The sequence below is a fragment of the Psilocybe cubensis genome, chromosome 5 (genome assembly GCF_017499595.1).
Source record: "Psilocybe cubensis strain MGC-MH-2018 chromosome 5, whole genome shotgun sequence".
Taxonomy (NCBI): domain Eukaryota; kingdom Fungi; phylum Basidiomycota; class Agaricomycetes; order Agaricales; family Agrocybaceae; genus Psilocybe; species Psilocybe cubensis.
Window position 1 is genome coordinate 1,554,324 of NC_063003.1, and position 20,803 is coordinate 1,575,126.

The 20,803-nt window shown below is 48.1% G+C and overlaps 7 protein-coding genes across 7 annotated transcripts; 3 read left to right on the forward strand and 4 right to left on the reverse strand.

The window, feature by feature from the left end:
• Positions 1 to 337: 337 nt before the first annotated feature.
• On the reverse strand, positions 338 to 1,303 carry JR316_0005974 (uncharacterized protein; the record flags this gene model as incomplete). Its single annotated transcript, XM_047891724.1, has 2 exons — positions 338 to 983; positions 1,059 to 1,303. The coding sequence occupies 2 exons, from the start codon at positions 1,301 to 1,303 to the stop codon at positions 338 to 340; spliced, it is 891 nt and encodes a 296-aa protein (XP_047749073.1).
• An 847-nt stretch (positions 1,304 to 2,150) lies between these two features.
• JR316_0005975 (Oxidase ucsJ) lies at positions 2,151 to 3,482 on the reverse strand (the record flags this gene model as incomplete). The annotated part of the gene is made up of 5 exons (XM_047891725.1): positions 2,151 to 2,527; positions 2,588 to 2,779; positions 2,851 to 3,016; positions 3,118 to 3,213; positions 3,285 to 3,482. The coding sequence occupies 5 exons, from the start codon at positions 3,480 to 3,482 to the stop codon at positions 2,151 to 2,153; spliced, it is 1,029 nt and encodes a 342-aa protein (XP_047749074.1).
• A 2,464-nt stretch (positions 3,483 to 5,946) lies between these two features.
• Positions 5,947 to 7,383, forward strand: JR316_0005976 (uncharacterized protein; the record flags this gene model as incomplete). Its single annotated transcript, XM_047891726.1, has 1 exon — positions 5,947 to 7,383. One exon carries the CDS (start codon positions 5,947 to 5,949, stop codon positions 7,381 to 7,383), a length of 1,437 nt encoding a protein of 478 aa, XP_047749075.1.
• Positions 7,384 to 10,304: 2,921 nt separating this feature from the next.
• Positions 10,305 to 14,466, forward strand: JR316_0005977 (Transcriptional activator of proteases prtT; the record flags this gene model as incomplete). Its single annotated transcript, XM_047891727.1, has 11 exons — positions 10,305 to 11,032; positions 11,306 to 12,084; positions 12,138 to 12,249; positions 12,313 to 12,410; positions 12,474 to 12,684; positions 12,764 to 13,088; positions 13,144 to 13,374; positions 13,442 to 13,505; positions 13,566 to 13,636; positions 13,689 to 14,304; positions 14,363 to 14,466. 11 exons carry the CDS (start codon positions 10,305 to 10,307, stop codon positions 14,464 to 14,466), a joined length of 3,339 nt encoding a protein of 1,112 aa, XP_047749076.1.
• Positions 14,467 to 14,805: 339 nt separating this feature from the next.
• JR316_0005978 (uncharacterized protein) lies at positions 14,806 to 16,134 on the forward strand (the record flags this gene model as incomplete). The annotated part of the gene is made up of 1 exon (XM_047891728.1): positions 14,806 to 16,134. One exon carries the CDS (start codon positions 14,806 to 14,808, stop codon positions 16,132 to 16,134), a length of 1,329 nt encoding a protein of 442 aa, XP_047749077.1.
• A 281-nt stretch (positions 16,135 to 16,415) lies between these two features.
• On the reverse strand, positions 16,416 to 18,996 carry JR316_0005979 (Acyl-CoA dehydrogenase apdG; the record flags this gene model as incomplete). The annotated part of the gene is made up of 17 exons (XM_047891729.1): positions 16,416 to 16,526; positions 16,590 to 16,710; positions 16,768 to 16,799; positions 16,862 to 16,908; positions 16,966 to 17,057; positions 17,111 to 17,126; positions 17,193 to 17,254; positions 17,323 to 17,529; positions 17,589 to 17,616; positions 17,672 to 17,875; positions 17,927 to 17,978; positions 18,039 to 18,144; positions 18,216 to 18,268; positions 18,326 to 18,391; positions 18,454 to 18,656; positions 18,716 to 18,818; positions 18,949 to 18,996. 17 exons carry the CDS (start codon positions 18,994 to 18,996, stop codon positions 16,416 to 16,418), a joined length of 1,551 nt encoding a protein of 516 aa, XP_047749078.1.
• A 283-nt stretch (positions 18,997 to 19,279) lies between these two features.
• Positions 19,280 to 20,783, reverse strand: JR316_0005980 (Alpha-methylacyl-CoA racemase; the record flags this gene model as incomplete). The annotated part of the gene is made up of 7 exons (XM_047891730.1): positions 19,280 to 19,536; positions 19,596 to 19,947; positions 19,998 to 20,147; positions 20,203 to 20,273; positions 20,320 to 20,333; positions 20,387 to 20,697; positions 20,754 to 20,783. 7 exons carry the CDS (start codon positions 20,781 to 20,783, stop codon positions 19,280 to 19,282), a joined length of 1,185 nt encoding a protein of 394 aa, XP_047749079.1.
• Between the last annotated feature and the right edge of the window lie 20 nt (positions 20,784 to 20,803).

Here is a 20,803-nt window from a genome sequence, read left to right on the forward strand (position 1 = left end):
CAAACAAGTGCAAGGAAATGTGGAATGGCCGCCATCTGGGCTCAGAAGTTGCGTTCTACACAAACGGAAGGTCGCGGACAGTTAAAACATTAGGACGGAAAGGCCGACCATAGTAGATCCAAGTGATCTATGGTTCCGGAATGAAGTTGAAAGGCTACCGTGAGCCTGAAAATAGGGTGTTGGTTTTAAACCGGTGATACGAAAGGGCGAATCGCAACAGACAGCAGATAAGGAAAAAAGGAAACGTAAGATGGGCCGGGGTATGAGCGGTGTACAAGGGAAGGATGGATATGTGAAGGGGAAGGTGTGTATTTGGGTTGGTGAGTGGTCGTGTTCATCAGAAATTGGACCATGTTAAGATGGAATGTCGCGACGGGCCAGATTCTTCTAGGTTGATGGTAATGCCCAGACTGGTACTTCTGACGGGTCTCTCTGCTCGCAAACCTTTCACAGGTTTCATGAAGCACCATGCCGGTACTACACCGAGCTCAGTAGTTTCAGCCTCCGCAGCCGGAGCTGATTTGAAGAGGGATTTGGCGGTGGGGAATAGAGACTTGTTCTCGCGTCCGACCACGCACCATCCATCGTCAAAGGACTGGACGACCGTCAGTTGTTCGTTTACGCTGATAAGCAATTCGTCGGGAAGAACGGGATCAAACGTCTGGCGGACTTTACGCGTCGACCCTGTGGTCGCGCTAATGTTGGAGGAGGCGGTTGAAAGCACGGAGGAGCGGTTGCTGGGGAAGCGGTTACTGCCCAAAAAGCTTACCCACGAATTGCGGGCACTTGATGGGGCGTCTAGAGTGCTGGCTGGGAACGCCGGCATTTCCAATGCTGGTTTTGCGGCGAAGGGTTTGGGTATCGAGCCAGTTCTGCGGTGGTAATCGATAACCGCATCTCGAGTAGCAGGAGGGGACAGCGCCTTGTCTGGGAAGACAATCGTTGGAGAGTTGATATCACTCAAAAAGCCTTTAGCAACGCGCCTAAAATGCGATGAGGTTGAAATGGTCAGATTAATTAATTAATTTTTTCCAAGGGAGTTTTCCAGATGCACTGACTGTTCAAAGCCCTCTTTTTCTCCCTCCTGGTTCGGGTCGTCGCGCACGAGCCCTTTGACTGAGAGGAATGCTGCTCCTGTCTTTTCCTGTCGTTTGGCAGCCATACGCTTTCGGAAGAAGCGCAGACCCATCCAGAGTCCAGCACCTACGAGAATTACAATGGCTACAATGAGACCTGCGAGGTAGATAGGATTCGCGAGTGTAGGCCCATCCGAGTCCTCTGCTCTGGCGACAAGAACAGGCATTTTTCAAAAGCGCACGAAAGGGGTAGTGTTGCAAGACGTGAATGTTTAAAGAATGTGAGCGGACGCGGAGTCCAATGTGATGCCGTGGGGGCGTGAAGAGGGAAAAAGGATCGTAACGTCTAAACGAACAATGAAGAGCGAAGTAAGAAAAGGACGATAAGTATATTAATATCCGCGCACAAAATGAACCAAGAACCAGCACAATTCCCGACCCTGGAAAAAGTTGGCAGTCCATTTCCACTTTTGGCCATGAACTGGATATATCGGGCATGCTTGGCGTTCGTTGGTAACCACAGCCGTTGCAACGTAGCGTGGCAACTCAAAAATAGAATCAATTGTGTCAACATCCGCATTCAGCTTCGTATGTTGCGCGTTCACTGTGAAGTAGAGCGAGGCCGAACTAAAACTTTTCTTTACTGCAACGTATTTCTTCTAGTGAATATAATGCGCAACTTTTAGGGTTCGACATGCAAATTGAATTTTGTTTGGCAACAGTCGTGAAGTTGAATGGTGGATATTGTGGAGTTGGCGTGGGTGGCGAAAAGGCAACGAACATTAATTTGATGTATCCGGATAATTGAAGGATCAGCACCGTATAATGAATATTAAATGATGGAATTTACGCAGAATTTATACCTTTTCTTTGGCGAAGGCATTTCTCCGATTAGCGCCCATGTAGTACTCTTCCATGCCTTTGCGAGAGGCATAAATAGACGCCAAGAAAGAGGCTCGGATACTACATGGAAAATGTAATTCATTAGTACATATTTTACAGCAATTGAACCGCAACAAGGTAAGTACAATGGTATATATCTACGGTGTATATCAAACGTTTTACTATATCAACTCAGTGTTTAAATTCAGCCTTGATACTCGCCAACATATCCTTCGTGGTCTTCTTGGGCTTCCATCCAAGCTCCCGGCCTCTGTCTGCTCTGCAACGGGAGTTCGTTCCCATCATAGTGCCATTAGGGAAATATTTCTTGGTCTCTTCCTCGGTGAATGGAGTTGGATTCGCGTCTTTACTTTTTCCAAGGGATACCATGACCTTTCCAATGGCCAAACCGACATCGTAGAGCGTATGCTCCCCGTTCTCGCCAAAGTAGAAACCAGATGGGCCATGTGCCAGGTCGGGATGCGGGGTTATTGCGCGGTGTGGGTGAGAATGGGTGTCACTTCTGTGAGGCACGATGCTGTCGATGAGTACGACGTAGAGGTCGACAACTTTACGATGGCAAAAATGTAAGAGGAGAGTACAGAGGACGAATGTTAAACCGATCTCACCGTCGTGAATATGGACATTGGGCCAAATGTTCTTTCCTAGGCCAACCATGCCCGCCTGTCCGCGGTCAAGACTCAATTCTACAAGCTGAGGAATCTGTTGCGAGTGTGCGTTCTGAAGGCCGGCGTCTACAAGCGGGCCTGTGGCAATTCCGTAGATAGTACTCGGAAGCACAATATATGTTCTCACGTAGCCTGCCATTCGAAAAGATGATGTCATTTAACGACATTGCATAATTTCGAACTGAAGCTATTAGATATCGTACCTTCCTTGTCTGCGTCAACTATAGCCAAATCGACAGAACGGTGAGGCTGAGTTATAGGTATGGACTCCATTTGCTCGATGTTGAGGTCGGAGTATATCACGTCGGTTGCCTTCATTCCTTGTGCGTCGTCTACCAATACACCTTGGACGCTAACGATAAATTCGTGCTGCAATCAGAAATAGATGGTATTTACACACCAGTTCCAGACTAAAATGTAACTTCGCATCAGTCATATCAGTTGGAGCATCTCTAGGAATAGGTACTGACGGTATGAATGAGCGATGGTACTTTTCCCGTCTTTTCAAACCGTCTCTTGAGGCCCCGCAAGATTGCCTTTGCCGCACCTTCGTCATCCGCATCAGCCTAACCATCAAGATGTAAGCAATCCGTGCACAGAAAACATTGCAAAAAATGGTACTCGCACAAGCGATAACGAGATCCGCATCCGCCGCCGTATCCTCGAGCAGTTGCAGGTCAGAGTGTGAGCCAACGACGGTATGGATGCCCATCATCCGGAACTGGGATGCCTTCGCTGCATCCCTAACGAGAATTGTGAGGCGGAATGTGTCTGACAGGGGGTGCTTTAACAGGGAGGCGAGAACGCTGCCCCCGATATAACCTGCAACATCCATGAACTGAGGTCAGCGAGAACTTTGGTAGGCCGTTGACCTAGCAGTTCATCTCGTTCAAAGACTGCTCGTACCTGTCGCTCCGGTCAGAAATATGTGAGTCTTGATTGTGAGATGGCCGTGCATGATTCAGTTCGCGCCTTGTTGCAGTTGGGTTAATTGCAAGTGTTGTCAATGGCAAGTGTAGAATGCAGGCTAGTAGAATGAATTTCAAATGGACTTATTCTACGAGGTGAGTGAAGAATTAGAGAACGAAATCGAATGTACTGGAGGTGGTGGAAAGAGTGCAAGTCTGTCAACTATAAAAAGGGGTGAGTGACGTGATATTCACTTTGTCCGTTGTGATTCAAGTTGGACGATGTGCGCGGGTCAGAAAACAAAGATAGAATCGTTCGCGAGCTGATATGAATGGCATGTCTTCCTCCGAAGATTTGGGAATGGATGCACTGTTCCTCTATAGCAAGGATATCGGGGATGGCATTATTGGCGTCATAATCGCTGTTGCTTCAATGTCTCTTCCTTCGAGGTGGCAACTCCGAAGGCCGCACCCGAGGGGGATGACCGGAACTACCGGCACTCGGCTACCATTTACCCGGATCGGCGCTACCTTGTATCTTGGCACCGATCCTTATAGTCCGGTCTTGCGAGGCAGTGAAGACACTCAGTGCAATTTTGATGCAGCAGAGAGTGGTTCTACACTTTATGGAAGATGGAAAACAGAAAAAAAGCTAGGTGGCTCTAATAATCTGATAACGTTCGGTTTAAGATTGTCTCGCTGTAGTGCGAATGAGATGCCGGCGAGCACAACCACTTAATGCACTAGGGCCACAGGCGCCTAATTTTGAGGGCATCATTGGTCGACATCTATAACTTCGAGATAGTAAACTCTCCAAATTTCTTCTCTACGGAGGTAATAGCTCATCATCTACGTAGAATAAATATCCGCTTTTTATAACGTTTCTGGCAAACACCATTGGATGACCAACTCCTTTGTCAGAGTAACTGCCAAATTATTATTGGATATTTGATGGTCTAGAGAAATATTATAAGTCCCAGACAAGCTATCAGAACACCGTGGACATCCGATGAGATGATGCAGCAAAAACATATCTTCCTTTAATTTTCCCAGTGGGTCTGTTAATTGATGTAGACATTATTGATTTCAATGAGACCACCATGTGGCATGCTCATCGCATCTATCAATGTTCTGTCTAAACCCAGGGCCTTGATAGATTGGGTCACGGGGCAAGCGGATTGAGCATTGCTATTCATAGTACGTTGGATAATGTTAGAATATTGCGGACCTGTACCTGGAGTAGGAATAGAATAGTAAAAAAAATTGCTGTACTGCCAGTTAGTTGAAGGGGTAAATGTTCAAATAGTAAATGGGACCTGCTATTTGACATCGCAAAGTCATTCCAAAAACAAGAGGTGTCTTGGGCTGTTTATGTACAGAAAAGGTGCTCCTTGAAGTGTGACATGATGGTTATAGCAGGAGAAGAGCATATCATCCTATGGACCCACGTAGTATGTCAAATCTCCAGAAAAAGGCAAAAATTTGAACATTAGGGATGAATTTTTTATATGAGAAAATTTGGCCAGGATATGTGGTGATGCGTCTCTGGGAGCCTTTGTGAACCAAATACAAGGAAGAACATGGTAGTAATTCCAATCAACGAGCAAGAAGTGCTCCTTTCTGGTGAATGATAAATGAATTGTGTATCCATCACAGTTTGTGGAGGTGGCGGTGGAGAAAGGTGGACTAGGATGGAGTGCGTTGCGAGTTCCAAGCGCGCTAATGGTCTAACCGATCATTCCTCAGAAACGTACTAACGGCGCCCGACCAGGCGGCGAAACATGAACATGAACGCAAAGGATGGGGTCAAAAAATTGGCGAGCGCTCACAATACGAGCATAATGTGGGGCATATATGTCGTTTACAAAGGAGATGGGGGCGAATAGTTTTGGAACAGTGATGATCAACGACAGGGATGATGGCAGGAGGCTTTCCCCCAAAGCGATTATCAGCAGCAGAATCTGAAGCTAGGCGTTTTGAGCAAGCCGGATTATCAGCAAATATGCAGCCGCGCTGAAACGCGGGGTGTCCGGAGGTTTATTTTTAAATATGAGCGTGATCTCACGGGAGTCACAGTGTGACAAATGGAATTTGGACGCTCTTGACAACGGATCCATTCGTTGACCCAGAACACCTACGAGTGCACTCCGTCCGACGCTCAGCTTCTTCTTTGCAGTATTTGGATGTTCTAGTCCACTGGGTTTCGTTCGTATTTTATCTCATTTCACTGCCATGTCCGTATCTGACATATGTTTGCATCAATTCACATCCCTGCCTCATCTCTACTTGTTTTAGATTCAATTACAGCCTTCATCACGGCCCCTTCCATTCTTTTATTCTGCATACAAGCCCGCTCTTTTTTCCTTCTCTGTCCACTTGCTCACGCTCGTCATGGTCGCCCACGAACGTCCTATTCACCTTGCGAAGCGGCAAGGTCCAGATCCGCTCAGTGTCTCCGACGCTATAGGCGTCAACCCATCGTCTACACTTGTGGTCGATACTGCAGCGGCGACATCCGTAACAAACCTTGCTTTCAATCCCACTGCTTCGAGTAATCCCGGTGCTACAGCACCTCCCCTGAACCCCGCAAACCCATTCTCAACGCCGGTGGTTACTAGCTCAGTGACGCAGATAAGCGCTGCATCTTCTACATCGGAACCTGTTCCTACAGCAGCAGATGCCTCTTCGGGCGACTCTTCGCCATCCTCTCTCTCTGCAAGCGCGAAACCCACTATAGCCATGGGCACAGTAATTGGCTCTTGCGTCGGTGCCTTCGTTGGTGCCAGCTTACTCATTCTCATTGCGCTGTGGTATTACAAACGCTATTCCAAGTCCCTCAAAGCCCGTGTAAATGCACGCGGGCCGCTCTCGCACAGTCGCAATCTTAATGCGGGCGAGCAGCGGAGATCGCGTCTCGAGCCATGGAACAAGCTCGAAGATAGCGACGACAAATGGGAGGACATGTACCAGACAAAGGAAATGAAGGAAACCGAACAAGTGGCGCCAATGGAGAAGCTAACGATGTTCAAGAAGACACCTAGCGTGCGTACGGCATACACGCACAAGTCGACCAATATTGCCTCTTTTGACTTCCCTCAGACTTATTCGGATATCGGCGCGACCCAGGCTCAGGCGACTCCTATGCCAGTTCCCCGCCCGTTCCTTGATCGAATTGACGTCAACCCGGAGATGACATCGAGCTGGGAGACACAGACAGGCAATGGATCATATCTCTCTGTCCACTCACAAGCCGATGGAGGGAGGATGTCACCTACAACCGCTATGGCAATTCCCACCCCACATCCCGTTGCCTCAGAAGCACACAAATGGGAGTCTGCCGAAGTGGTGCACTACACGGACGCCGCTCCTATCGCAGACGCCGCCAGCGACCCGGAAGCCAACAACAGAAGGAGCATCCATAATCCATTCTTCAATGCTCAGGACACCGATTTCCAGCCGCGATCGCGCTCTAACTCAGTCGTCAAGTCGGCCAAGTCGAAAGGCAAAGAGAAAATGCGCTACTCGAACGTGTCGACTGTCTCAGCCGCGCACTCGGTGAATCCATTTGAGGACATTAACACAGAACTACCTCCGCGCCCTACGTTTGTGCAGCATGCGGCGACAGCTTCGTCGTCGTCGACGGAGAGCAAGGAGCGCGCGCTGCAGTCGCTGATTGCGGCGCTTGACGTATCGGAGGATGAAGTTAGAGACCGTTTGCGGATTGCGTCGATGCAGCCGTCGGTCATCTCACAAACGTCAACTGCTGGGTATGACGAGGAAGCCGACGTAACGAAGGAGTTCCCGCTCCCACCTCCCAGGGCCGCATAAACTAAAGAAAGAAGCCAATTGAAACTCACTCTTCCCCAAGTTTAAACTCTGTTACAACACCAATACGTCTTGCTGCCCTCTTGTCTATATTTCTATTGAACTCTCGCCCAGTGCCTAATCACCTTCGATCGTTCTTTTTGCGTATTCTACTCATAACTGGCGATAAGTACAGTCCGTCCTATTATCCATTCCCCTCACGCACCAGCCCCATGTGCACCCACCCTCACAAGGATTCTTTTTCTCTCCTAATTCCCCCCATCAATGGCCTGTCACGCTATCAATCGCGCCTTCTTTACCTTGATTTTGCTTTGACTTATGTTATTTATTTTTCATACAATTTTTAGTCGTTAGTCGTCAGCACTGTTTTCCAGTGCATGGTGCTGACGCATGTTACCACCACGAACTCGGGCACATTGACGAGTTTGTTACTTGTTACCCCCAGCCTCTTGCAAGGCCCAGTGGCTTGTTCAATTCTTGTTCTTTACATTGTTTCCCAAGGCAAGCCGGGCTTTTTTGATCTGGTCATCGAAGAATCGCAACAATATCACCATCCATCCATCACCTTGCGTCCCCTCCCTCTTCCCTCGCTTCGCCCCCCAAACGTTCACCATCTGTATCATATTCGACTCGACTTCTCACTCAATGCGCCCTAATCTCTGCTCTGCAGCTGTCTGTATTCCCAGTCTCCTCTGACCCTATACGCTAAGTGCACGACTATGGACGACCCCGCTGACAATCCCGAGACGCGATGACATTCACATCACCAGTGGGAAGGGGTGAGAGTGCGCTTTTTCGCTGTTGATTGATGATCCTCTTTTACCCATAATTTGCTGCCTCCGCCACTGCTCGCCATCTGTTTTTCCCCTTTTCTTCCTTTCCCTTCTTCCATGATGAGCTTTTTTTGTATTTTTTCCCTTTTCACTTCTCCCATGGTTTTATGCTCGTCATGCGATTGTCATTTTATGTTTTTTTTTTTTGAAATATTTGTTTTAGATCGTCTGCATTGGTCTGTGTTTTAGTATGTCTTTTTTTCTTCATATTTTTTATTCTTGTCGTCATCTTGGTCAGTCTTGTTATTTAGCATTTCAGCCCAAAAAGAATAACCAATTTTTGCTTGCTTTCTGATTACACCTTGCTGGTGTTGATTGACCTTTGACTGCTTCTGATTGGTGACTTTCTGATTTCTGATTTATGATTTGTGAGTGTACCTTTCATCTTGTTGGTGGGGATGAACACCTGGAGGAATAACATGGGTGGGTGATGTGAAGGGTGATGGTTTGTCATCGAGAATTGATGTTGATATCGTTGGTCTCGAACCTGTCTGTGCAACTCTACTGACACGTTACTGAGCTTTGTGTGTCATGAGAAAGTAGGTCTGAAAGGGTGTAGATGTGGGAGGTGGCCGCGGATAGACTTGGACCGACGGCGTGACAAGTTGATATAGTTCAGCCTTGCCGACATCGCGAGTCTGCGTCGTGGGTTCTGCCTTTGATTTGATGCGACTGTGCTATGAGCCTATGGCCCATCTACGTATATACTTAAACTCAATCTGACGGTACCGGTGTTCAAGAAACAAGCTTCAATCCTTTCGTATGTTTTTATAGGGATGTCGTAATAACTTGAAAGTGAAGGCGCTCACTACGGTAGTAACTGTAAGATATACTTAATACAATGCAGGTCGGATACACGAATCCCGAATGGCCGGTTGTGGTTTTACTGACCACATATTCTTTCATTAAGATAGCTTGAGGCATTCATCACATAAAGCAAGAATTTCCATATTCAGTGAGAGATATGCCTCCGCACTCTCGGCGTTTTGCCTCCGTTTCGAATTTCGAATGCCGCGTGGGTTGGCGGCTGTTGGCAGCTGTTGGCGCGCATGAAGTTTGGCGTGTGTGGGGGTGATTCAGGGGTAAGTCTGGTAAGCTCTGGATGACTGAATAGTAAGCACCGATGTGTTATTTCCGACCTTGACTCTGATACGAAAGGTTCTTTTGGTGTTTATTGGCCTTATAGGGTGGGGCAGCCGCGGATCGCTGTCGAGGGTATTAACCAGAAGACGGCGGTGACTTCAAGTAGCGAGGGCTGAGATGAAGATGACGATGGTGGGTGTTCTCAATATGACTGGGTTCACAATTACCGTCGAGCCGCATGCTGGCAGCGACGCGTGTTTCGTGAAAAGAACGGTGATTTGATGGAAATGATATGCATATACGCGCTTAGATTGTTTTTTTTGGATGAGTCAGACATTGTTCTGCCCGGAATGCTGATGGCGTAGGGTTACAGTCATCTTCTCCTCGTATGTTTTTCTTCCTCATCATGTGCATAGCGACGAGTAAACTGTTAAAAGAGCTTGGAAGTTGCAGGATTTCGGGCCGGGGATGCTCCAGCGCTAATGTAATAAGCCGTCGCTGGTGGATGTAAGAACAGAAAGGTGAAATGTTGCAAAAATACGGCCGGTGGGAGAGACAGCGACTCGGTGAGGCACCGATGTGCATGTGTATGAGGATCTTCAGCTTTTTTATTACATTATTTCCAGTGGCTGTGAATAAGCCACGCACAGCCCAATCCGGAAATACAAGTCCGTTGCACACTTGCTCGTCCATCTTATAATCCACCCATAACCGTTCTCGGCGATCCAGCTTTGTGCTCAACGCCCAGCAGTCTTCGTCGTCGTCGTCTCGCGTCCCAGAGCGACCTTCAGAAAGCTAGGCATTCTCTCTCCGTTTATGGTGAGCACACATATCTATCATTCAACCCCTTGCCCCATGTCCTTTTGTTGTCATTAGCCGTCTTCTCACTCGCACTTGCCCCCCTGTCAGATCCAAGGCGATATCTTGGCCCGACCTTCCTTTTTCCCGTGCTGTTCGGATTATCACCACCCCAACACGTTCTATCTACAGACGCCAAAATAACAGATCATGTCCAACTCTTACAATATGGGCCAACAGTGGAACCAGTCCCAGCTCAACTTTTCGTCCCTTCAGCTCGAGCAGGACTACGAGTTTGCTGCTAACGAATCTCGCCAGCAGCAGCAGCAGCAGCAGATGCTTCATCAGCAACAGCAGCAGGCGTATGCCTCCAGCAATGCATATCACAATCAGTATTCCCAGCAGCAGCAACAGCAACAGCAACAACAGGTCCAAAATCCAAATGCCCACTCATCGTCTCTCATGGGTGCCTTCTCCAACCCACTCAGCCAGCAGCATTCGCACAGCCGTTCATCGTCCTTTGGCGCTGCCCAATCGGGCCAAAATTCAATGAGCGGTGCGTACGCTGGTCTCTACGGTGCCCAAGCTACTGGCCCGCCTTCTAATGGCGCCAACGGACCTTATCGCCAGCCTACCTCTTCGGCCTTTACCTTCTCACCCCCAAGCGGCATCCCGATGTCGCTGCAGAATAATTTATCGGATGTCAGCCAAGGAGGCAGCCCGAGTTATCTAACTTCGTCCCCCGGTCCGCTGCACGAGTCCTTTTCCCCGCCTTCATCCTCCTCTCAACTCCAGCAAACCTATTTCAACGCAAACGATACCTCTGGGGCTCCTCAACCTAAAAGGCATCACGGATCAGCTTTCAAAGACGAGTCAGCGATCGAAGACCCAGACTCGGAGGTTGGCCAATCAGATACTAAGGATAAGCAGTCCAAATTGTCAGTGTTACTTCTATCTTGCTGTATTATCTTATTGATGGAAGGAAATATAGGTCCAGGGCGTGTGCGCGGTGCAAAAACCTCAAAGTTAGATGAGATGTGAAGCTAAGACGGAGACCGAGCCTTGCAAGCGCTGCTTCAATGGTGGGCATGAGTGTGTTATTCCCGGGAGGAAGATTCGTCGTACGCCACCGTGAGTTCCACCTTGATCCCTGCATTCTCTCGTTTTCTAAAGGATTCATACAATGCAAACGTAAAAACTCGATACTGTAGGAAACGGGAGCATCTCCTCAACCAGATCCAGGCCCAGGCAAAGGAGATCGAAAGGTTAATGCACCAGCTCGAAAAGGTCACCATTTCATCCAATCAGCCTCGTAATGCCGGTATGGATACTTCTACGGGCGTAAACCTCTCCTCCCCCGTGTTAACTCCCTCGTCCAACTCCGGCTCCTTCTTTGGTTCGGATGTGCCCGGGGACGAAGCAGGCGGTGACGAGCACGGTGGTGCGAATGGGAACGGCAGCAACAATGTCGTAATGAACAAGGCCGTCGAGGAGTGGATCGCCAAAGCGCGCGAAAGTTTGCATGAATTTGGCGCGTTCATCGGCATTGGCGGCGCGGGTATGCCGAAGCGCTATCTTGTCGAGGAGGACTATGAGGGTGGTGACGACTCAGATGACGATGAGGAGTATGTTGATGCCTCGGACGAGGCACTGGCCGAAGCCTTCGGGAACGGCGATGAAAGATACGAAGTTACGGTGGACAACGCGCCCGGAGACGCCTCTGGCTCGTCTAATCCCGAACAGGGAGGCAGAATATTGAATCACAAGAGCTCTAGCTCTAGCATCGGCACAGTTGCGACGGCAAATACACAACAGCGCAAGAAGAATTCTGGTGAGAATGCAAAACCGGTCAATTTGCCTGTTGGCGCTGCGCCGTTTGGCCTTTTTGGAGAACTCAGTTTGAAGAACCCTGTAAGCCGCGCGGGTAGCGCGGAACCTGAAGACGAGGATCGAGGATCGGGCATTGCGAACGCCAATTTCTTCAAGTCGAGTGAGTTTGTTTTACTGTTTCTTTACGTTTCAATAATTCTGATTACAATGAAGCTCTTGCACCTCAGGCTTTGGGGCGTAGGCTGGAAGTTGCCCAGCACCAAGCACCATCCATTCTTACTCGGGGAATCATCACACCTTTGGAGGCCGAGAAATTGTTCAAAATGTACGGGCTTTACTCCACAGAGATTAAAGAATCTGGCTAAAAATGTCTTATCACTTTTTCTAGCTATTTTGACAACATGAATCTTTCCGTGTCACTGCTCGACCCAGTCCTGTACACTGCGCAGCGTACATTCTATCGAAGCCCCTTTTTGTTTACAGTTAGTGAGTATTCGGCTCTCCGTATGTTTTTATCTTCCCAGTGCTAATCTATTTGTGGGCAATCAGTTTGTGCTGTGGCCTCCAGGTTCTATTTTGAGCGTCCCGATCTCTACGCGAAGTGCATGCACTATGCACAGTGGGCTGCCGGTACAGCTCTCATTGGCGGAAACAAAAATGTGGAGATGTGTTCTGCATACATCCTGCTGAGTTTGTACCCCGTACCTGCGAAGAAATGGGAGGACCAACGCAGTTGGCTGTACCTTGGGCTGGCTATTCGGTACGGATTTTTTTAAAATTTCTCTCTGTCTTTTTTTTTTATCATTAATGGCGGTACTATCTCTGTTTCTTTTTTCCAGTGTGGCTACCGACATTAATTTGCACGTTCCCACATCTGCGAAACCTCTCAATGAGAATCACGCGCGGGAGATGCTGAACCGCACCCGTGTTTGGCTGAACTGCTTCAACCTTGACCGGTCCACGGGTTCGCAGTATGGTAAACCACCCATCATCAGCTCATCGGATTATATCGCGAACAATTCACCGAAATGGTGGAACTCGTCGCCGCACAATATGCCAAACTTTGATATCCACATTTCGGCGTATAATGCAGAGTTGCGGGTCATGTCGAGCTTTATTGCGAAAGTTTACAGTGATCCGTTACACCCTACTAACTTGAACAAGGTATATTTTTTCTTTGCTTAATTTTCTTTCTTGTATTTGACTGACTTTTGTTTAGAACATCGACTTCGAAAAAATTGCCATTGAGACAGATGACGAGCTACAGGTTCTACGTGATCAATGGTTCTCAGTGCTCGAGACGACCGACATGAACGACCCACACAATCGCTTCAGGACTGGGCTGCTGCGATTGGCGTACAGCTATGCCAGGTTGATCGCCTTGTCATATGGCTTCCAGCATGCGTTTGGAAAGACAGATAGGGTCAACGAGAACCCATTCCTTGAGCGGGTCAGCATTTTTTACGCATAGCCGGTTGGTTTTTCTTGGTCGCTGACTTACTGTTATCTTTTGATAGTGCTTGCGAGCTGCTTTCGACGTTGTTGACGCTCTCGTCAGCGATATTTGCCGGCCGGGACAGCGTATGTTCACCTTGACATTTTTTCGCATTAGGCTTTGGGTTGCTGATGAGCTCTAATCAGTCCATTTCGTGAAACATGGACCGGAAGCTCAGAGCGTCTTTGTCACTTTTGCGTCTGCTTTCCTTGTCAAGGTGCGATATGGCGCAATGTTACCCCCTCGCTCGCCCATTCATTGTCTTTTAGCTTCTCCAACCAAGATTTACCACCTATCTTACACCGGAGACTCGAGCAAAGATTCGTAGTCAGGTACAAAAAGTCGCCGACCTCCTTGGCTCGCCCGAAGTTGCTATCGATGAGCGACACGGTCCCAAGTTGTACTCTCGTTTCCTCGAGAAGCTCCTAGCCAAACCCATGGCCAGCCTCGATCCCATGTCCCCCGGATCCACCGCCAGCTCGACCGTTCCTCTTCCCCGCCAGAAATCGCGCACATATAGGTCACCACCCCCGGCCACAACATCCACTAACATGGCCACCCACTCGGGCTACGCATCCAACTATGACGCCCCTTCAAACGTGTTCACTCACCCTTCGCCGTCGACGAGCAACTCGCTCTCGCCGCCACCCACCGAGTCCGCGCTGTCATTCGACAACTTTGCGCCGGCGGGACCGATTGACCCGTATGTGCCCCAGACGGGGCCGATGAACGCGCTGAACGTCAATCCGACGGATAGCGTGGTGACTGGAGGGAATGTGATGATGAACGAGTTCTTCCAGCCGCCGTTGCCGTTTGATGATCATATCATGCAGAGTATGCAGTCCCTGACTGATCCTAGTGGATGGCAGGATATTTCCTTGCCTGGTAAGTTGTCGAGGCTTTTTGATTGTGATTCTTTTCACTCATCGAACCTTATCTGTAGTTGGATTCAACTGGATGGCACAGTTCCAGGAAAACCTTGGTCTTGATCTTCAAGGAATGGCTTATGATCAAAGCATGGATTATATGACCGGGCCTAGCAACTAATTGTCTTTTTCTCTCTTCTCTCCATCTTTCCTATTTTCTTTTGTGTACGTGGTATGGTCAATGTCCCCCTTTTTTGTTCATTAATTTATGCACAACCTCCAGATAACTGTCATGGATGACTGCCGCTGGATCTCTTTCTTATATCTCATCTGTTTCCACTACCATCTCTTCTGCTTGATACCTTATATCTTCTCTTCGGCGGATACTACCCATATATCACTTCAATGTATGTATGCCTTGTAAATCTCTCGAAAGTAAAGACTAGAAAAAAGCTTGTATTCCCCCCAAAAGTCAGAAGTTGCTTAACTTGACAATAAAAAAAAGATATATTATGGTTCGATGTTCTCACGCACTAACCACCACCATCAACATGGTCAGCGTGCCAGCTCACCGGCCCCGCTGCTGGGTACACGGCGACAGCGCTCTCCAGACTCAACCCCAGGCCCAACAGAGTCAGAGAGTGATGGCCGAAAGCTGCTACAGACCAAGAGGTCACCCCATACGAAGCGCCTTATAAAGAAAGGCAGAACTCACCCTCGGAAATCAGTGGATGCCCCTCTGGGTCCCTCTCCACAGCACTCTGTCAACACACCCATACCATTGGCGGACCCACACAGTGCCCCAAACACCGATGCTGCACCCCCATCTACTCTGCCCCCGCCAGCTGTGTCTTCGGACATTGTTGCCGGACAGGTTGCTCACCTCGAGACTCTGCTGGACTCCATTCTGGCAACGGTCGCGATTATACAGAGCATTTCTCACGGTACCGTCACACTCAGTGACCGAACGATGCACGCCGCTCTGCTGCTACACTCAACCTTATTCCCGGCAGACCCGGAATGTCACCCCCAAAACCCTGAAAGGGTTACTGAGCCCCGGTCATATGCTACGGTGGCCAAAACTACACTAGTGGCTCAGCCAGCCCACACGCCGCAGAGGACATCCCCAGCCCCAATTGCTGGAGGCCCTGTTAAGACCCGCCCTCACGTCACTCGTCCAACCCGCCATTATTCCTCAAATAATCGCCTTATTGCATCCTGGGATGACTTTCCACTTACACAGCCATCTGGTCCACTCACTGATTTTGTGGAGCGACTCAATAGCGAGCTCTCGCCAATGTCACGGGACCCCCCTCGTCATGTTCTCGGAGCTAATGTCTCAAAATCAGGAAGGCTCATTATCCACACTGCAAACGACACTAGAACTGCTAGAATAAAAGCTCGCCCGATGACCATTCTTCAAGCAGCTCAGGCCTCCGATTGCTTTCCTAATTTTGATTCAACTATTGGTGACCCACCCACAGTTCACTCGGATGTGCCATGGCATGGTATAGTGGTCCATGATCTCCCAGCTGATTCACTTCGCGACTCTTTTGACTCCGCCACTCCAAAAAACAGCATATGGTCATTACTTGAAAATGAGGCAGGGGTATCTAGGCAGGATATCCGAGGGCAAATACGGGCTCTTTGTCGCGATGGGGAGGAGTTCCAGAAGGACCGACTTTCTATTCTCATTAGGTTTGAAGACAAGAACATCACAGAACGGCTCTATCACTCTGGCATTTTTCTCTTTGGCTCCTGGTGTCGAGTCTCTCGATATCGGGAGCGGAAGAGGAAACCTCAACCTTCAACTCCAACACCCCACGCAGAAAACACCATGCCGCAATAAATGTTAGTAATCTCTCATAAGCAACACTTCTTATTCCTTTACACAGTACACATGGAACAGTAGGATTACAACCTATATAGAGAAACTGTAATGGTAGTACTAAGCCAAGGGAGGGGCCCACCCCTCAGAGGCTATAACATAAAATAAAAAAAAAAAAAAAAAAAAAAAAAAAAAAAAATATTATGGTTCCTTGGAACTGGTACATGAAAATGCAAGTGCCGATAATCAATAGCATATAAAATTATGTTACATCTTGGAAGTTGTCGACACTAATCAAGACTTTACAGTCTCACGTCCTTGGGCATTGCCCTAAGTGCTTGCCGCACACCGAGATCTGCAAGAACGTCTTCGGCACCTCCCAGCAGTGCGTCGAAGGGAATTGTGCGGTGATACTAAATTCAGTAAAGGTCAGTCCAATAGGAAAAACCCATAAGTCGGAAGCAAAGTGCACGAACGTGTTCAATGAATTTGCCCATTCCCGTTTGAGTGATTCCACGCCCGCCAAAGACCTGGACAGCATCTCTTGCAGTGTCTTGCCCACAGCTTGTGGAGTAGCTCTTCAATAAAGCGATTTGGCTAAAAATGGACAGTCATCAGTGATTGTGCTCAACAATTCGCGGTAGTTGTATTTACCCGGCAAGCTTTCCAGCTTGTTGTTTGTACGACTAGAAATAGGGTGGAGCGTGAGGAAATATCCTGGGTCGCCCTGAATACAGCTTTGACGTACCATATTGCACATCTGATACGTGATATTCTCGAGCCAACTTTGGACACCTGGGAATAGGTATAGTTCAAAAAATGACATGTGAAGATATCGGTGAAAAGTCTTACTTTCTGCCCGCGATATCATCCCCGCGAGCTTCGAGCGAATGACGGCCTGCGAGTGCAGGGGCTTTCCGAAGACTTTGCGCTGCGTGGTCCACCTGAAACGTAGATGAGACGTAATCCCCGTTGAACTCTGACATCGGCGACTCACTTCAGACACTCCTCGACTAGAAAAAGAATAAGAGGATACATTTTAGGCAGACTTCGATGCAAATGAGATAAAGAGAACGCACTGATGCCCCTCTGGCTCCTTGCAGAAGCGCAACACATGACCCATCGCTCGTGGTTGAAGTTGCTGTGAGCCAATAGATCAGCAACTTCTCAACTACAGTGAGGCAATGCCATGGATGGACTGGTACATACCTGAGGATGACAAAAATACCTCCGCCTTCTTCACCCAGTGTGTTGCCAATTGGCGCTCTTACGTTATCGAAGGTGATGTATGCAGTACCAGCAGTTGTCGAATAGCTGGTTTTAATCTGCTTGGTTTCAACACCTGGACCACGCTCTACCAGAATGACGGTAAATCCGTCCTCAGTCTTGCAGCCCACAGTGAAGTAATCGGCAAATCTAATTTTGCATATGGGTCAACATTTGGTAAAGTGTTGAAAAGATAAAATAGAACTTACGTTCCGTTAGTGATCCACTTCTTAGTTCCTAAGTTGAAATGTGGATCAGAAGACTACACCAGAACCACAACAGAAACCCGTACCGTTGATAATCCACTCCTTTCCATCTTCTGATTTAACAGCAGTTGTTTGCAAGCCCATAACATCGCTTCCTGCGTGTGCCTCTGAGATAGCAAGACAGATGAACTTCTTGCCGCTCAAAACTTCGGGTACGACTTTCGCTTTAAGCTCTTCGCTGCCAAAATTGAGGACTGGAGGAAGCCCAATAACCTTGCCACCCATGAGACCTACACTACGTGAGAACAAATAACACGGTATGGGGAAAGATAGCAGCGCACCATCACCGTAGCCTCGTAGACTTGATCTTGCGAATTCTTGGGTAATGATCAACTAGTAGGATGTGGGCAACGGTGAGTGTGGTGGGTTGGTGGCAACCGAGAAAATCCGTACCTCGTGGAAGTAGTCGAATGTCTCAGGCGTTACAAGACCGTCCATTAGAATGCGACCTTGGAGGTGTTTACCAGGCCCTAGACGCATGGCATGGATGTTCAGAGCACTAGGGAAAAGGTGGAATTGACGCTCAGTTTATTATTACATTGACTTTCGAAGACAGGATTGGCGACATACGTCATTTTGTCAATAACGCTCTGCGATGGTCGTTTCCCATCTGCTTCACGGTCCTGTGGTGGTGGTGGTAAGCCTCTTTGCTACAAAAAATTGTATGCGAAAACACTAACGAGAGCATCCTGATACACAACTTCATCGAAGAACCGCCGAACGGCCTTCTGGAAGATCCTATGTCCCTAAAAACAGGAACCACGGATTTAACTTCGCGCAAGCATCAAGGGGTAAGGATGTTAAGGACCTCAGTGTAGTAAGGGCTATGATAACCATCAGAGAGCCACGTAGGCTCAGCATAAGGAACTTTGCTGAGCTCCCCTGCAACCCGACCGTGGATATGAGGCTCCTCTCCGTCGATCTGACCGATGCGCAATCGTTGATATTGAGGTCTCTGGAGGACTTCGTAACGATGAAGGCTGAAGAATGCCTCGGTGGCGTCTTGTCCAGCTAATTGAAAGTGCCCACTTCAGATCAAGCTACGACCTTCAATAGACGAGTTGACTGACCGATTTCTGGGTCCAAGAGCACGGAAAGACCTCCGGGATGCATGGCTTTGAACTTGCTTAGGTCGTAGACCACCGCATCGATGATAATCCACTGAATAACCGACTGTGAGTGTATGTTTCAGAAACCGGTTCACCGAGGCGACACTTGCCAAATCATCGGGTTGGTTGTGCTGTACATTGAACACAGAAATTTAGAAACCTAGGCAGACATGATCCGGAAGTGTCTGACGTACCTTGCCAACCTCTTCCTTTGAGATTCGTTTGAGTTGTGTAGAGGCCATTCGATGTGATGAAGTAGTGTGGTGTCGCAAAAGTAGCAGCCGAGCCGAGAGAAGACAAATGTTTTGAATAAATGTAAAAGGATTGAACGTTACATGTGATAAGAGCTCCGGGGTAGTGCAATCACTATCACCACGAACCATGATGGTATCCCCATGCGTCTTATTTGCAGTGCCAATCAGCAGCCTCACATTTCATCCTTATTTTGTCTTAGTACCTTATTAACTTGAGCATTTGGGAGTTACAGCATTCTGGAAAGCATTTGACAAATGTTTATGAAAACAACTACAATTTGGAAGGGGGTAGGGATTTGTTTCCCAGTACACCGGCATTGTCTAATTCGCGTATACGACTTTCATCAAGACCATACTCGCGCAAAACAGCATACGTGTGAGTTCCCGGCTGTAGAATCACATTCTTCGAATCACAAGGTTTTCCCTGATCTATATGACTAGTAAGCTGGGGGTGGAAGGCCGGGATATTGGAAGTTTGTTTGCCAGCTTCTTGCGGTGTCAGAATTGGTACCGTACAAGCGTCAGTTCCTGTAATTGAAATCGGAATGGGTATTCCATGACCTCCCCGAACACGAATAAACACTGACCATGAAACAAGTCCGTCCAGAAATCTCTAGACCTTGTTAGAAAACCTTTGGTTAGATATTCTTGAAGCATTGGCCACTCGTCCTTCTGGAACTGTGTTGAAGGATTCGGCTTCCAACCATTCAAAGGGTTGAAATCTTTTGGAACGTGATCCGTAAAGGCCTCGATGAAAATCTTGAAAAATTGTGGCTCTAGGCAGCCAACCGACATCCAACCTCCGCCTTGACACGAGTATATGTTGTAAAAGGGTGATCCACCGTCCAAAATGTTGGTCCCTCGAGGTCCACCTACGATTCCAGTCTTGAGATAGTTTTGAATAAGGGGGAAGGACGAAAGATAACGCGTCCCAGAAACCTATCGAGAAAATAAATACTGTGAGGGAAGTGCAAGAAAAGCAGACTTACCATATCTGAATTCACCACTTGGCCTCGACCTGTTCTTCCTCTTTCAATGAGTGCCAGAAGGATCCCATTTGCGCATGTAAGTCCTCCCCCAGCAAAGTCGGCAAGAATATTTATCGGAAACGCGGGCTTTTCAGCAGTTCCGGGAAGCATCTATTGATATATCTGAGGTTATTGAAAGTTGCTTTAACATTGTGTCGCTGCTTACAGCCAAAACACCGCTCAATGCAAGATAATTAATATCGTGTCCCGCCATATTTTTGTGGGGTCCTAATGCTCCTTAAGTACGAAGGCAAATACAATGCATTGAATGAAGTATTCACACCTGTTCTTGGGAATCTAAGAACAAGGTTATCAACATATATCTGTGAAATGAAAGTTTTACGGCCTACCCAACAATCCTTGCATAGATAAGTTTCTCATTTAAACCCTTCCGTTGTCCATCTCCCAAAAACAGTTCAGGCCCAAGTCCGAGCCTTTCTAGAACACCAGGTCTGAAAGGGTCTATGAGAACATCTGTAGAGGCGATGAGTTCCTGGAGTAGCTGACGTCCACTGGGTTTCTTGGAGTCCACAATGATAGAGCGCTTTCCACGGCATAAAACATCATTGGAGGTAGAAGATGGCCGGTCGATGCGCGTTACAGAAGCACCATTGTCTGCCAAAATCATCCCAGCAAAGGGACCCGGTGCAAGACCTGCAAACTAACATCGCACATGTTTTTAGTAGGCTGAACATCCGGGTGTTGACACATTGGTACCTCGATAACTTTCAACCCAGAGAGAGCCATTAGTGAGAGCGAATAACAGC